This window comes from Lactuca sativa, chromosome 5 (assembly GCF_002870075.4).
Source record: "Lactuca sativa cultivar Salinas chromosome 5, Lsat_Salinas_v11, whole genome shotgun sequence".
NCBI lineage: Eukaryota > Viridiplantae > Streptophyta > Magnoliopsida > Asterales > Asteraceae > Lactuca > Lactuca sativa.
Window position 1 is genome coordinate 95,954,440 of NC_056627.2, and position 14,904 is coordinate 95,969,343.

Consider the following 14,904-nt stretch of genomic DNA (forward strand, 5'->3'; position numbering starts at 1 on the left):
TTGGTGACTAAAAGAGATTAATTGAATAAAGGGGCATAAACTGTCAAATGTGTGATAGTTGTGTTTTGGGTTATGAATCCTTATGGATATGGGAAGGGATAATTTTAAGGATATGGATATCTTAGAAATCGTCCAAAGCCTTATCTTGAAGGATCTTTGGATTGCTTTGAGGCTAAGTTACTCAATTAGGGTTTAAGGTGAAACCCTAGGAGCTTATAGTATAAATAGACCCTTAAGGTTGGAGAAATCGGATACTCTATGTTTGAGGAAACCCTAGAGCCGATTTCTCACCTCTCTCCCTCTCCCAAATCATCTTCTTGCTGGTAGGTGTTTGTAAGCCATTACAGGAGTGACAATTGTGACTCTAAGCTCCAAGGAAAAGAAGTTTTCAAGCAAGTAACTCAAGGTATTCTTCTAGATCTGATTTCATATGTTATGAGTTGTTTGTTTACTATCTATGATTCAAAGTCTTGGATACAAAGCATGTTCAATTAGAGAAACCTAGATCCAAGCATTAGGGTTTGCATGTGAACATAGGAAAGTTCTTATGGCTCAAACCCATCAAACATAAGAGTGATATATTGGAAATGAAATTACCTATTTGACCAGTGTTGTTAGGGACAAGTACGTATTAGAAATATATGAAGTAACGAACAATCAGATAGATACTCACACAGAAATCATTTTCCACAAAACAAAAGTACGTCTGGATCTTGTTGGGAAAAATTTTGTGGGTTTCAAACATTTTAGCAAGACCACGCAAATATAAAGAATATGATTTGGAGTATCAAAAAGTGGTACTGAAACAAAAGTTTCGTTAGAATTTGGAGAAAAGTTCCCCGTCAATTCCATTAATGGTTCGAAATTTTGCGTTTCACTTTCATCATAGTTTCATGAATCTAGATCATTAACATAGATTGTTTACATACCTATAACCTGGTTGGTTCTAACCAGAATGTCTTGGGTATATGTCTTTGTGTGTGACCGTGAAAGATCTTTAGGATGAAAAAGTTTAGTTCAAGAATCGAATGTACCTCTCCTATGATTGGACCAAGCAGTTAACTCTTAACTTATATGAGAAGAGTAAGGTAATCAGAGACTAATGTGAATACAACCTGATTGGGAAGGAATTTTCGTGATGAAAAGTCCATTAAGGCTTTCGAAAACACATTGAGTCATGGAGGCTTGAGTCGACATGCTGCAGCATGCTTCTAGGGACATCCAAAGTAGGATAAAGTTTCGAAACTATACACTTTCCTTAAGCAGAAAGCATGAACCAACAAAAATCTTCGATAAAATCTGCACAAGAAAATATTCACAAAACAGAATATTTTTGGATTTTGGAGTTTTGAAAGAAAATAACAAAAAATAAGAAAATCTTTTTGACATTTTTGAATTTTGAAAGAGAAAAACAAAAATGAAAATCTTTTTGTTGTTTTTGTTTTTGAAAAAGAAAGATAATAACGAAAATCTTTTTGTTGTTTTTGATGTTAAAAAAATAGCAAACAATAAAAAAAATATGTACCTGACTAGCAAAATTTTGAAAAATAGCAAAAGAAACGAAGATTTTGTCAAACCATTGTGCATGATGTCGAAAACGAAGCATGTCGAAGTGTTGATTATGAAAAGTAACTGTTGAATTGCCATTTTTCCTCCACTTTGGCTTGACATTCTAACGAAGTATGTCCAGGAACAGAATTTGCATCCATCATTCATAAGCCATTCATAATTCTCATAAAATATTTTTCATCTAATGGTTTTGTAAAGATATCAGCAAGCTGATCAGTTGTCTTTACAAAATGAACTTCTATGTTTCCATATTCAACGTGATCTTTGATAAAATGGTAACGAAGAGCAATGTGTTTTGTTTTCGAATATTGCACAGGGTTATGGCAGATGCGAATGGCACTTTGTGAGTCACAATACAATGGAATTTTCTTCATGTTTACCGCATAATCACGTAGTTGACTTTGTATCCATATGATTTGTTAGGTGAAAGTTGCAACAACAACATATTCAACTTCTGCTGTTGAAATCGAAACACAAGTTTGCTTTTTCGATGGCCAACTTACAAGCTTCCCATCTAGTAGTTAACATTTGTCACTTGTGCTTTTGCGATCAAGATTACCACCACCAAAATCAGCATCTAAGAATGCTTGTATGAAAAAGCCTGTCTTTGAAGGATACCACAGTCCTAACGAAGTTGTTCCTTTGAGATAGCGAAATCTATTCTTGACTGCAGTTAAATGAGGTTCCCTGGGATTCGATTTATACCTAGCACAATTGCACGCAGAAAACATAATATCAGGTCGACTTTCCGTGAGGTAAAGTAACGAACCTATCATGCTTTGATACAATTTAAGATCAACAGCTGGTTTATCCAACGAAGGATTAAGGCTTGTTCCAAATGCCATTGGTACTCTTAACTTTGTGTTATTCGCCATTCCATAATTTTCAAGCAGATTTCTTGTATACTTATCTTGATTAATAAATATTCATTCTCTGTTTTGACAAATATTTAATCCTAGAAAATTGTTTATCTTCCCCATCATGCTTATCTCAAATTGGCTTTTCATCATATTTTCGAATTCTTTTGACAAAGCAGGGTCAGTAGAACCAAAAGTAATATCATCGACATAAATTTGAACAAGCATGAGATGATTCCCAACTTTGTTTCAAAAGAGAGTGGTATCAACTGATCCTTGTTTAAATTTTGATTACTTTAAGAAATTGGTAAGAGTTGCATACCAGGCTCTTGGTGCTTGTTTTAACCCATAAACAAATTTATCTAAAATATAAAAATGATCAGGGAATTCTTCGTTTATAATACCCGGGGGGTGTTCAACGTACACCATCTCTTCGAGTTCACCGTTGAGAAACGCACACTTAACATCCATCTGGTAGACATCAAAATCCTTGTGCGTTGTACAGGCTAAAAATATTCGAACTGCCTCAAGTCTTGCGACAGCGGAAAAGGTTTCCTCATAATCTGTACCTTCTTGTTGCGAATAACCTTTAACTACAAGCCTAGCTTTTTTCGGACAATATTACCATCTTTATCTGTTTTATTTTTAAATATCCATTTTAAGCCCACAATTGAAACATCTTTTGGTTTGGGAATTAATATGCAGACTTTATTTCTTTCAAATTCAGTAAGCTCAGATTGCATAGAAACAATCCAATCAGGATCTTCCATACCAGCCTTGACTGATTATGTTTAATTTTCGAAATAAAAACATTGAACATGTAAAATTCCTGATGAACATTAAGTACCTCATTATTTGCACGAAGTTGAGCTCGTGTTAACACTCCATCATGAGGATCACCAAGAAGTTCTTTTGGATGAATTCGAGTCCATCTATCCATTGGAGGATATGTAGGATCAAAGTCCAAAGGTGCATCTTCGAACATTTCTTCAATTTCAGATCCTTCACCTGCATTTGACAAATTATCATTCATGTTATGAAACTCATTATCCTGAACATTCGAAACATTTGTATTATTTCCAACTTGCTCCCCCTCGATAATTGGATTAGTATCAGAATGATCCCCCTTGCCATCAACATACTTTCTTTCTCTCCCCCCTTAAAAGTATGCTCCCCCTCAACTTGAGTAGAGGAATTCAAGTGGTCCCCCTCAACTTGAACATTCGTTATAACTAGCAGACTTTCGTTATTTCCTGAAGAATTTGTTGATGATAGCAAATCATTGTTATCCTGTGTGAGAGTAGATTCATCTGAATGTTTCAATGCTTCAAGAACACGATTGTCATCAACATTAACTTCGACATCAATAGCTCGATCTGGAACACCAAAAATTAAATAAAAATCAAAATCTAACGAATTCAATGTTTGAGATTCATCATTTGATTCATTCATTATTGGTTGTTGTTCGAATGTCTTTTCAATTTGTTTAACAAAATAATCATAAAAAGTGAGATTAAATGTTTCTTCAACTTTTCTCGTTTGTTTGTTTAACACCCTATAAGCAACTGAATTGTGTGAATATCCAAGAATATCCCTTCATCAGCTTTTGACTGAAATTTCGGAAGATTATCCTTGAGATTCATAATGAAACACCTGCAACCAAAAACATGGAAAAATTTAACATTTTGTTTTCGGTTGTTAATTATTTCATAAGGAGTGATGTTAAAATGACGATGAATAAAAGATCGATTTTGAGTAAAACATGCAGTAGAAGCTATTTCGGCCCATAGATATTGAGGAAGATTTATTAGGACATGTTTTGTTGGTTTGATCTAGGCATTTATGTTTTTTAGGCTTTGTTACACTTTGTACAAGTGTTTTGTGGGTTTTCGGTTGGGTGGACCGAAAACGTCCCTTTTTCGGTCCATGTGGTGTTTACGGCTGCAAACTAGTTTGCTGTTACTGTTCATTATATATAGTGTCCTTTCTTGTCAGTTTTCAGTTGTTGTTTGTGGTCAAGTGTGTGTAGTGTCCATTGTACTAGACGTTTTCGGCTATATATAAAACGTGTGCAATTTGGATAAATTATGTTTTCTACTCATTCTTGTGCTTGATCATTTTGGTTTGTTTATTTGTTGATCACAAGTTGGTTCCAGATTTAGGGACTTACAATTGATATCAGAGCCAATCTAGTGTCAACTTGATCAAACTTATTTTTGGCTGTTTGGTATCCATTTTCAGTGTTGATCAAGAGTGTTTTCGGTGTTGTTGCTATTGTTACTGGGTTTTTGCTGTTGATCGTGAATTCAAGGCCAAAAGGATTGAAAATCTGCTTGAAATCGTCTTTTTCGTCAAAATTCTGGGCGTTTTGGTTGACCACTATTCATCAATATTCAGCTGAAGTTTTCATCTGTGGACCATTTTCGGCCGAAAACCCGGCTGTGAACTTGTTTTGGCTGTAAACCTGTTTTTTGTTATGAACCCGTTTTTGGCTGTAAACCATATTTGGCTGGAGACCATTTTGGGTTGTAAACCTTTTTCAATTGTAATTTTCTTTGTTTAAAAAAAATTATTAAAAAAAACAAAACAAAAAAATGGAACCTCAATACAATGCAATTCGTCAAGAACTAGACTCAATCATGGGAACTACCACGAGAATTCCACGTCTCTTATTCGCAAAAGGATTTCTGGAATGGAAATATAGAATCGAAAAATACATCAAAATGAAACATTTCAAGATTTGGCGCAACAATCTTAGGGGTCCTGTTAGAATCACAAATACCCCGGAAGATGGAACTATTATTGAAAAAGAAGTGCAAGACTACACTGATGCAGATTTTGATAAAATTGAAGAACAAGAAAAAGCACTGACAACTCTTACAATGGCTCTATCCCCTGTCATCACTCAAGGATTCAGGGAGTATGATTCTACCATGGCACTTTGGGAAGTATTGAATGAGATCTATGAAGGTAATGAAGACATGAAACAGAGCAGACAAGACATGCTCCGTTAAAAATTCAACATATTCAATCAGGTTCTCGAAGAGACACTGGAGGCCTAACTGCAGAGATTTATTACTCTTACCACCGAAATGAGTACCGCCAGAATTTTTGTGCCACAATCAGATATAAACAAGAAACTGTTGAATTCCCTTCCCAAGTCATGGGATATGAATGTCTCTGTTATTAAGAAAACCAAAGAACTCAACAGACTCATTCATGCTGAAACAATGGCTATCATCAAAGCTTGTGATCTGGATGATAAGCAACGCGAGACAAACCATGTGAATTCCTACTCGACGGCAAATTTGGGAATTTCATCGAACAATGCTTTTTCATCTTTCATAGTTCCACAAAAGCTCACTAAACCACACCCGCAATCCCATGTTATTCCATCATCCATGCCTTATCCACAAACCCTATATCTAAATTTCATTAACACAGGTGTGAACATGGTGTTGGAACTTTGAATTAGAATGGGATAAGAATAGTGTTAAAGAAATAAATAACTAAAATATTTACATAAAGAATGAAAACTAAAGAAATAAAAAATAAATTAATTAAATAAAGACAGCAAATAAAAAAGTTAATTTAGGGACCAACCATGCAAATTAATCCATGCCATAAGGACCATATGTATAATTTACCCTAATATTTATAAAGGGTTGGACCTAAAAAGACGAAAGCACTTAAACGAAAACAATTAACGGCTAACGACAATAAGGACTAACCGTGCAAAAAAAATAAATAAATAAATAAAAAATAAACAAATACAGAGACAATCCCGTCCGAGTTAATATTTGAAAATATGGACTAAACTCATGTTTTGACATATGTACGAAGATGAATGGTGTAATTCATTCTAGTTTTTACTAGTTCAACACATAACAATTTAGATTTTAGAGCTATCCAATTTCACATAGAAGTGACAAATTTATCAATTTAGATTTTAGAGCTATCCAATTTCACATAGAAGAGATAAATTTATGGCACTTGTTAACTATCCACGGATTAATACCAATAAGCTTTTAAAATATTGCCTAATTGATTATTTAATTAGTTTAAATACTACATATTTCCCTTATACTAGCATTTTTCATATAGAAAAAGCAAATATAAACAAACCATTACAAGGTCCAAAACGATACTTTTATATGACATATCCGTTTATACTACTTGCCAACCCTCATGATAATCCGGTCCAATTCGTATAGACATATGATCAAAATAAATGCAAATAAATAGCGTCATATCTGAATCCAAACTTGACAACGCTGTAGCCTTATGATCAAAGGTAAATAAGTATAACCTTTTATATATCACAATATGTACTTCAAGAAAAGAGGTAAAATAGCGAGAAAAAAAAATAGACATTAAGGCCCCGTTTGATACGCATCTTTCAGGTCCAAACAAATCTTTCTGACTAAATGGACTGGAAAGACTGTTTGATTTGCACAAAAGAAGGGGTATTTTCAATAAGATATGTCTTTTCCAGAAAGCCCCAAAATCATATCTTTCTGGCTGAATGGGTTGGAAAAACAATTATACACCAAACCCCGACTATTTCTTTCTTTATTGGATTATTGATTTTTTTAATTAACTTTTTTAAATTTATTTTTTTATTGAAATATTACTTTTTTTCATCATTCAACACAGTCAATCAGATTTACAATCAAACAACATAGTTTCTTTCCCGGTCAGAAAACTTTACCAGACAGCACTTTCTCAGACAGAAACTATCAAAGGGGACCTAAGCCTTCTGAGCAAGTCATCTGACTAAACTTGGTTTTATCTGCTCAATTATCTCTCAAAAGTGCAGCTCATGTTGTATTGACATGCAACAAATTTGAGAATATGCAAAAATTGGTTACCATGAGGTATTAGCCCAATTTTGATAGCTCTTAATACTTCAACATTACTTTGGTTAAAACCAAATGACGCTAACTTTATTTGTTCAAAAGTAAAAGCTTTACGAGATTTAAGAGTCTTAGATTTGAACAATATCAAATTTTTTGGAAATATACCCCAATGGATTGGAAAACAAATTACACCTTAGAAATCATTCAAATAAAACTTCACCGGTAGAACTCCTCGATCTTTGTGCAAAACTGCAAGTCTTCAAACGTTGGAAAATACATAAGGTTGTTCAGGAACCATCCCTCGTTGTCTAGGAAAGTACATGTCATGGATCTTTGTTCCCTTAGCAATAGTCTGCAAATGTAGTTCTCTTAACCATGACATTCAACTCTCCTAGAAAACAAGGGATGGTTCCACTAACAAGCTTATATGCAAGCTCTAAAACTTGAAGATGTTTAATACGAAGATCGAGAAACCCGTTTTGTGAAAATATCTTTATTCATAATCCATGGAAGTGTAAGTTTTTCCCCAAACCAGTGGGGTATATTTCTAGAAAATTAATAATCATCCAAATCTAAGATTCATAAATCTCGTATATTATACCGATCTACAAAAAGTTCACCAATAAAATTATCGTCATTAGATTTCAGCCAAACTAATACTAACCACACATGTGATTTGAGCTAAATCTCATGGTTACCAACCTTTGAGTAACAGTAATTGGACCAAATTGTACCTGTTTCGCAATTTAACAAGAATCATATAACCTATTAGAACATGAATAACATTCTTAAAATCCCATATATGCTACACAAAAAGAAAATAATATTAATAACAGTATCTCTTATTGTAAACTGGTCCAACCGATATCGAAACAAACACCCAAAATACCAAGTTTCAAAACTCAGAAATCAATTACCTGATTCGGAAATAATTCAGTTGATTAGTGTAAATTTGATAGCGAAAGAAAGACGATTTACGTCGAAGAAATTTTCCAATTGGGCAGAGCGTATGTCGGCACCTTATCCTATGACTTTCTGAAACCCTGGTATCAGTGACCAGTTATCAAAGACCGTACCATATCAAATGAGCCAGTAGGCTATTAAACTTCAAAGTATTCAACCATTCTTAATGGGCCGCTAACTATGAGTCCATTAACACATGCACCGAGTTATTTGTATCAAATGCTTTGTATTTGTATATATTAGCTTTAAAAGTGATAAATTGTATGGGTGTTCTAATCTAATTACACAAATCGATATGTAAATAAACGGGTTAGAGTTAAAATTTCTGAACCGTCAACCTGATTATTTCATGGGTTGAGTTGGGTTATGTGTTTGAGTTTTTGGGTTAATCCATTATCCCAAACCCGATCCAATTGTCACCCGTAATAAACATATCATCTAAATAAGTCATCTCAGTCTCTTCCAAATCCCGTATATATTAGTAGTTTCGATTAAATTTTTTGGTTTTTTGGACTTCAAGACATAACCAATCTAAGGGGTTGTTTGATTTCCTTCTGACCCAGTCCAGTCAGATTCTGTTTTTGCTGACTCAGTCTGAGTCTGTGTGTTTGATGCCAGATTATAGTGCCTAACTCGGCCCATAACCCTCCCAAATCCTCAAACTTGGTCCAAGGAAAAAAAGCTCCTGACTTGGTCATCTTCATGGTCTGCCCCTTTTGTCCTTTGGTGATGGATCGCTTCCTATCTTTATCTCATCCGGACTCTTCCCGATTCAAATTGAAGATCACTTTCTTTCTCAATCACCGAAACAAGAACCCCTAAAAACCATTCATCTCATTCCTTAGCCAATCCTTCCTTTGCTCAAAACATACCAACCTCTTCCAACCTATGATTGACGTCCCACGGCCTACCAAGCAGAGCCACCAACTACACTTTCCAGCTACTCTAATGTCCTCCTCCACCCTATGCTTGTTGTCGATTGACGATTGAATAACCTATCTTCCCATAGCTGCAGTTGCACAATCAAAGTTTGTTATTCTGGTAAATTTTGATTTCTGATTTTAAATATCCAATTGGATTTCTAATTTTATATGTTGTTTCCGATTAATGATTCTTGTAGTTTTCGATTTTCTGTTTAATATTCGATTGTTTTCTGAATTATTGATTCTTGTAATTTGTGGATTATAGTCTGTAGATAGTGTTTTCTATTTGATTCTGAAAATTTTGATTTTATATATCGAGGATACTGAGATTCCAAAAGGATTTCTCTTCACTTCTTCAACCTTTGGTATCTCTGTCTCTTTTGTGTTTGTCTCTAATCTTGGTTTCACGGCCTCTCAAATAGATTTTCTGGCTCACCTCATTATTACTTGCTAGCTTGTTATTTGTTTAAATGTTAGCTTGTTTTTATTAATTGCTCTAATCAATTTTAAGGATGCGAACTTTATGATGTGTGGCAGCAAACAAAGAGATGGTTGCTTTTATAGATCTCTCCATAGCGTTTTTTCATATTTGGTGATGCAGAAAGTGATTGTAGATTCAACCGTTTACATGAAAGGATGTTGTGTTTCACATAGAATTGAAGGCTTGAAATATCACAACGGATCAGATTGGATAGTCACAATTGTTTAGAAACATTGCATTTGTTTTGATGTAGTGCTTATATATACATGGAAACTATTGTAAATTGTGTTCTTGATTGTTAATAAAAGTCTTAATTTTAGAGTTCAAGAAATGAGAAAGGTTATTAAGGTAAGATTTCTTCAAAAAGATCCTAATAAATAATAAATCAGTTTTTATGACATCCCGATTTTCACGGCCAGAAAAGACCGATTTTGTTTATGCTTTATGAAAATCAGAGTACCTCTTTTAATAAAAATGTTGCGGAATTTATTCCCAGAAAAACACGATAAATACGTTATCAAAGCATTTCCGAAGAAACGTATTTTATTTATTTTAAAACATTTGGGATGTCATCATCAATACAGAAACATAAGCATAAACAGAACTTACATTTATTTACACTAGTGATCTATATCTCCTTAATCTCTCAGTGTAATGTCACTTCATATCAACACATGTGATATAAATAAACTGAGTGGGTCAGGTTGGGAAACCTAGTGAGTACATAAGGTTTTCAACCTACAATAATATAATTATTATGTTTAAACAATCAACCCAATTACCCATCCCCATTATCTTCTTTAGTCTTAAGGATCTACCCTAAGAATCAACTATTCCTCGTTCATTCATTCCTAAGGATCATCCTAAGGAATCGGCACGAAGTCCATCATTGCCACGGTTTACACAACGGGCACTAAGTCTGCATAGTTGTCAGGGTTTAGGCATCAAGTCTACATGATCACAAATGTTTAGGTATCAAGTATGCATGATCACCAAGGTTTAGGCATCAAGTCTGCATGATCACAAATGTTTAGGTATCAAGTATGCATGATCACCAAGGTTTAGGCATCAAGTCTGCATGATCACCAAGGTTTAGGCACCAAGTCTGCATGGACACCAGGGTTTAGAGTACACCGGGTGAACACATCGTTCACAACACCTACAGGTTGCGAGCCTGCTAGTGTTCCACTAGACTGTCTAGAATAGTATGTGGTTGTCATCCATACTCTGCTGAATGACGGGGCCATCATTTGGGAAAGGCTTCTTACATCGTCCACCTCTCACCCTTAACTCGTGGTCTATAACACCTCTCAATTCATCATCCAACTCATATTCCATCTATTACATCTACCCATGTTTTACCCCCAACATTATCGTAGATAGGGTTGTGCATGGGTCGGTTTGGGTCGGTTTTGGACCCCAACCCATAAATGATCAGTTTCTGGTTTTTAGAACCCAATGGCATTGGTTTCTGGTCGGTTCGATTTCTCGGGTTCTGATATCGGTCTGGGCGGTTTCTCGGTTTATTGGGTTCAACCCATACACTTACGGTTTCTGGGTTTAAACCCATGGGTTTTAGGTTTAAACCCATTTTCCAGAAATGGAGCAATAAGTTAAATAATTCAAAAAACACCTAATTGAAGTTAAATACTTCAAAAAACATGAGTTTTACAACCAAATTGTCTATTACAACCAAACACACAATCAAAGTAAAGCACAAAGTCCGAAATTGTTGATTAGACGATTACAACAAAACACGCAATCACTAAAACACAAAGTCCGAAATAGTCAAATAGTCGATTACAACCAAAAGTCCAAAACACGCAAACACGAATCTTCAATCAACATCCATGTAAATCTCTTCACCACTTCCCCATTCATCTACAAACCAAAAAACATTAGTATTGATCAATGATTATTGAGCAATAAACTTGTGTAAAAGTATAAAATTATAATAATTAAGTTATAAACCTTTAAAATTCAAGTGAAATCCTCATCCATGCAACTCCCTTGACCACACCTCAATTCCTCTACAAACACAAAACAATAGTATGTAATTAATTAATTATAAACATATATAATTACGAACTTATAATTATGTAAAAAATAGTGAAATATTTACCGGTTTCTATTGGCACCAACTTCTCTCGCGTCTCTTCCATATATAAAGTCGTCATATTTTTAAACTGGATATCAATTGGGGTGTCCCGTATCCAATCTTGTGCGCAAATCAAAGCTTCGGCAGTCACATGTGTAAGGGAGCTTCTACTTTCATCAATCACCCTCCCGCCAGTACTGAATGCCGACTCTGATGCAACTGTGGAGATTTGCATTCCTAAAACAAGTTTCGCCACTTCAGAAAGTACAGGAAACTTTGTTGAATTAGATTTCCACCACCCAAAAATCTAGAAATCCTCCGCCTATTTTTCCATCCCATCTGATAAATAAATCTCAAGCTCTGTTTTATTAACCCCATGCCCGCGTTGTTCCATAAACCTTTCAAAATCGTCTTCCATATCAACTCCATGCCCAAAATCAAAATAACTAGGTGTAGAAGACGATGCACTCCTTGTCTTTTCACATCTTTCTCTCTCCGTCTTGTTTTTAAAGTGTTGAAACAAGTCCTCTAGTGTTTTGTTGACATGCTCCAAAATTGTTTTTGTTTTGGTAGAATTCTTACCATAAATCAACTCCAAGCAATACTCCAAATAACACATCTTGTTGCTGGGATCTAAAACGACAGCAATATGAAGCATGAAGTTCATGTTCTCAATGTTGTCTCAATATTTGTCGTATTTTTCTTTCATCGACTTTGCCATCTTTTTCTTTTTCTCGTGTGTGCTTGCACACATTCTAGTTATGCTTGCTTGTATTGTCACAAGTTCCTTAAAAAATATATTTGCTGTCACATACTTGGACCCGGATATCTTTTTTGTGACATTGTAAAAGATCATCAAATAGTCGATAAAATACCTACCAAAGTAATTAAACAATATCAGATTTCATAATTGATGTAATATATATATATATATATATATATATATATATATATATATATATATATATATATACCTAGCAACCTCCCAATCGTCGGCATCGGGAGTCCCCACAACTTTCTCATTTCTTCTTCTTTTTCTCGTAGTCACTTCACCATCATGAACCTCACTTCCACAAAAAGTTTTAAAACCACTAACAATCACAAGAAGCCTACAATACAAAATAAAATTCAATAAAAACATTAGTATGTAAATTATAAAAAAATATATATATATCATACTTAATAGTATATAAAATACCTATCAAACGCCGCCTCATACTGTTCTGCGAGCTAACGAATTCCTACATTTCTCTTGGCTGAAGGAATGAACTTCCAAAGAAGTAGCCCCCGAGTCTCCCACTTTTTTGAAACTCAACACAAATTGTTTTTTCGTATCACCAACTTTGCCTTTAGGGTCATAAACAGGAGATGTTGGACAATAGAGTCTTAAATGATTTCCCATTGCACTCGTACCATTTTTCTTTGAATTTGCACACATCATTGTTGAACAATATGGGCATTTCACTTTCTTAGCACCCTTCTTTATGACATCTCTATCAAAATGTTGACATACCCAAGATACTCTATGACCACCACCCTTATTATCTGCAACTACTTCATCATCTCCTTCGTCTACATCAAGATCAATATCAACGGTTTGGGGAGCATCAACATCAACAGTTTGTGCATCTAGTTGAGACCTTTCCATCTACATAGAAAAAAACAATCACCAATCCATATGTAAACCAAAAAATTTTAGATAATAAGAAGCTTCAATTCAACACTCTATATGCAAACAATAAGATTCACATCTTTCAGAATACAATGCATCAAATTGATTATTTTGATATCAACATTTCACAGCAATAAACTGAATAATAATAATAATAATAATAATAATAATAATAATAATAATAATGATGATAATAATAACAAAAGGAAACTGATAAAGTAAAGGTAGGCAAGCAGTAAACAACTAAACATTTTGGTTGGAACCATATTTGTAGTTTTCTCTAAACAAAATGCAATGCATCAAATTGATACAAACCACCATGATTATTGTATCTCTGAACAGTGACCAGTACACATATCTTGATGATTCACCAAGACACCAACAATTTCCAGAAATCAGGAAAAAAACAAACACAGATCAGGCAAAAAAAACCAACACAGATTAGGCAAAAAAAAACGAACCAGACAGCAACTCACAAGCGAAATTCATAACATAAACACAAGATTCTATATGAAATCAGAAAAATTAGGATGAACTTAAACAGTTAAACATGAATTCAGAAAGAACACGAACCGTATTTGACGATACAGAGGAGTTGCAGGTCTCGTTGATGGCGCCGGAGGTTTGGGCTCCGGTCTCGTTGGAGGCTCGGAGCCTCAGATGTGTGCGACTGTGCGATCGATTGAATGCCTGAGGAGCTTCTTCACTTCAGTGGGAGTCTGGGAGATGCGCCGATGCGGGAATGCGATTGCGAGTAGGGCAAAAAGAAAATGGGATAAGTAAATAACGAAGGGCTTCTTTTATTCATCTTTATTTTTTTTAATATACATATATATATATATATATATATATATATATATATATATATATATAATAAAAAGGTCAGTAAAAATCATCGGTTTTGCGGGTTTATGGGTCGGTTTCTCGGTTTTTAAAGAGAGGTCGATTTCTCTGGTTTAGTGGGTCGATTTCTAGGTAAAAACCGAAACCGAAACCAAAAAATCGGTTTTTAAAAACTTAAAACCCTAACCGTCGGTTTTGATTCGGTTTCGGTTTTTTCGGTTTCGATTTCGTCGGTTTTTCGGTTTCTTGGTTCGGGTTTGCTCACCCCTAATCGTAGATATAAAATACATATACAGTTTAAATCATTTAAAACATGTATAAAATCATTCATCTAGCATAGACAACAAGTACTCAGATAATATGCACACATAGCACGTAATTTATATAAAATACTTCATATCTATGTGTACGATGAAAGTAACTATGCACTCACAACATGTAATTTATATTAAATACTTCATATCTATGTGTAAGATGAAAGTAACTATGCACTCACCTGAGAAGGTGGTGACTCGGTACTCGGACAGCGCTTCGTTTATTTTAAAATAATTTCCTTCGACGAAACCTACTATTATTACCACTAGATTTTAATCTAATATTTATCGTGACTAATTATTAGTCTTATTATTATTATTATTA

At 34.4% G+C, this 14,904-nt stretch overlaps 1 protein-coding gene and 1 long non-coding RNA gene across 10 annotated transcripts; both read right to left on the reverse strand.

Moving 5' to 3' along the window:
* Nucleotides 1–1,729: 1,729 nt before the first annotated feature.
* On the reverse strand, nucleotides 1,730–8,371 carry LOC111908400 (uncharacterized). 9 transcript variants are annotated; one of them, XM_042902523.2, is made up of 4 exons: nucleotides 8,203–8,371; nucleotides 7,988–8,019; nucleotides 3,569–4,079; nucleotides 1,730–3,434 (listed from the first exon to the last, which is right to left on the reverse strand). In XM_042902523.2, the coding sequence occupies exons 3-4, from the start codon at nucleotides 3,876–3,878 to the stop codon at nucleotides 3,121–3,123; spliced, it is 624 nt and encodes a 207-aa protein (XP_042758457.1). In that variant the 5' UTR covers nucleotides 3,879–4,079; nucleotides 7,988–8,019; nucleotides 8,203–8,371; the 3' UTR covers nucleotides 1,730–3,120. The 9 variants fall into 9 exon arrangements, 7 of the variants coding, with proteins under 7 accessions (XP_042758457.1, XP_042758455.1, XP_042758459.1 ...); XM_042902521.1 differs by adding an exon at nucleotides 4,597–5,851 and having other exon boundaries at nucleotides 7,988–8,370; XM_042902525.1 differs by having other exon boundaries at nucleotides 1,730–2,274; nucleotides 3,274–3,434; nucleotides 4,597–8,369.
* Nucleotides 8,372–11,286: 2,915 nt separating this feature from the next.
* On the reverse strand, nucleotides 11,287–14,202 carry LOC111908399 (uncharacterized). Its single transcript, XR_002855861.3, has 6 exons — nucleotides 13,996–14,202; nucleotides 12,949–13,398; nucleotides 12,725–12,859; nucleotides 11,775–12,625; nucleotides 11,624–11,682; nucleotides 11,287–11,533 (listed from the first exon to the last, which is right to left on the reverse strand). It is a non-coding gene; the product is annotated as an uncharacterized LOC111908399 (long non-coding RNA).
* Between the last annotated feature and the right edge of the window lie 702 nt (nucleotides 14,203–14,904).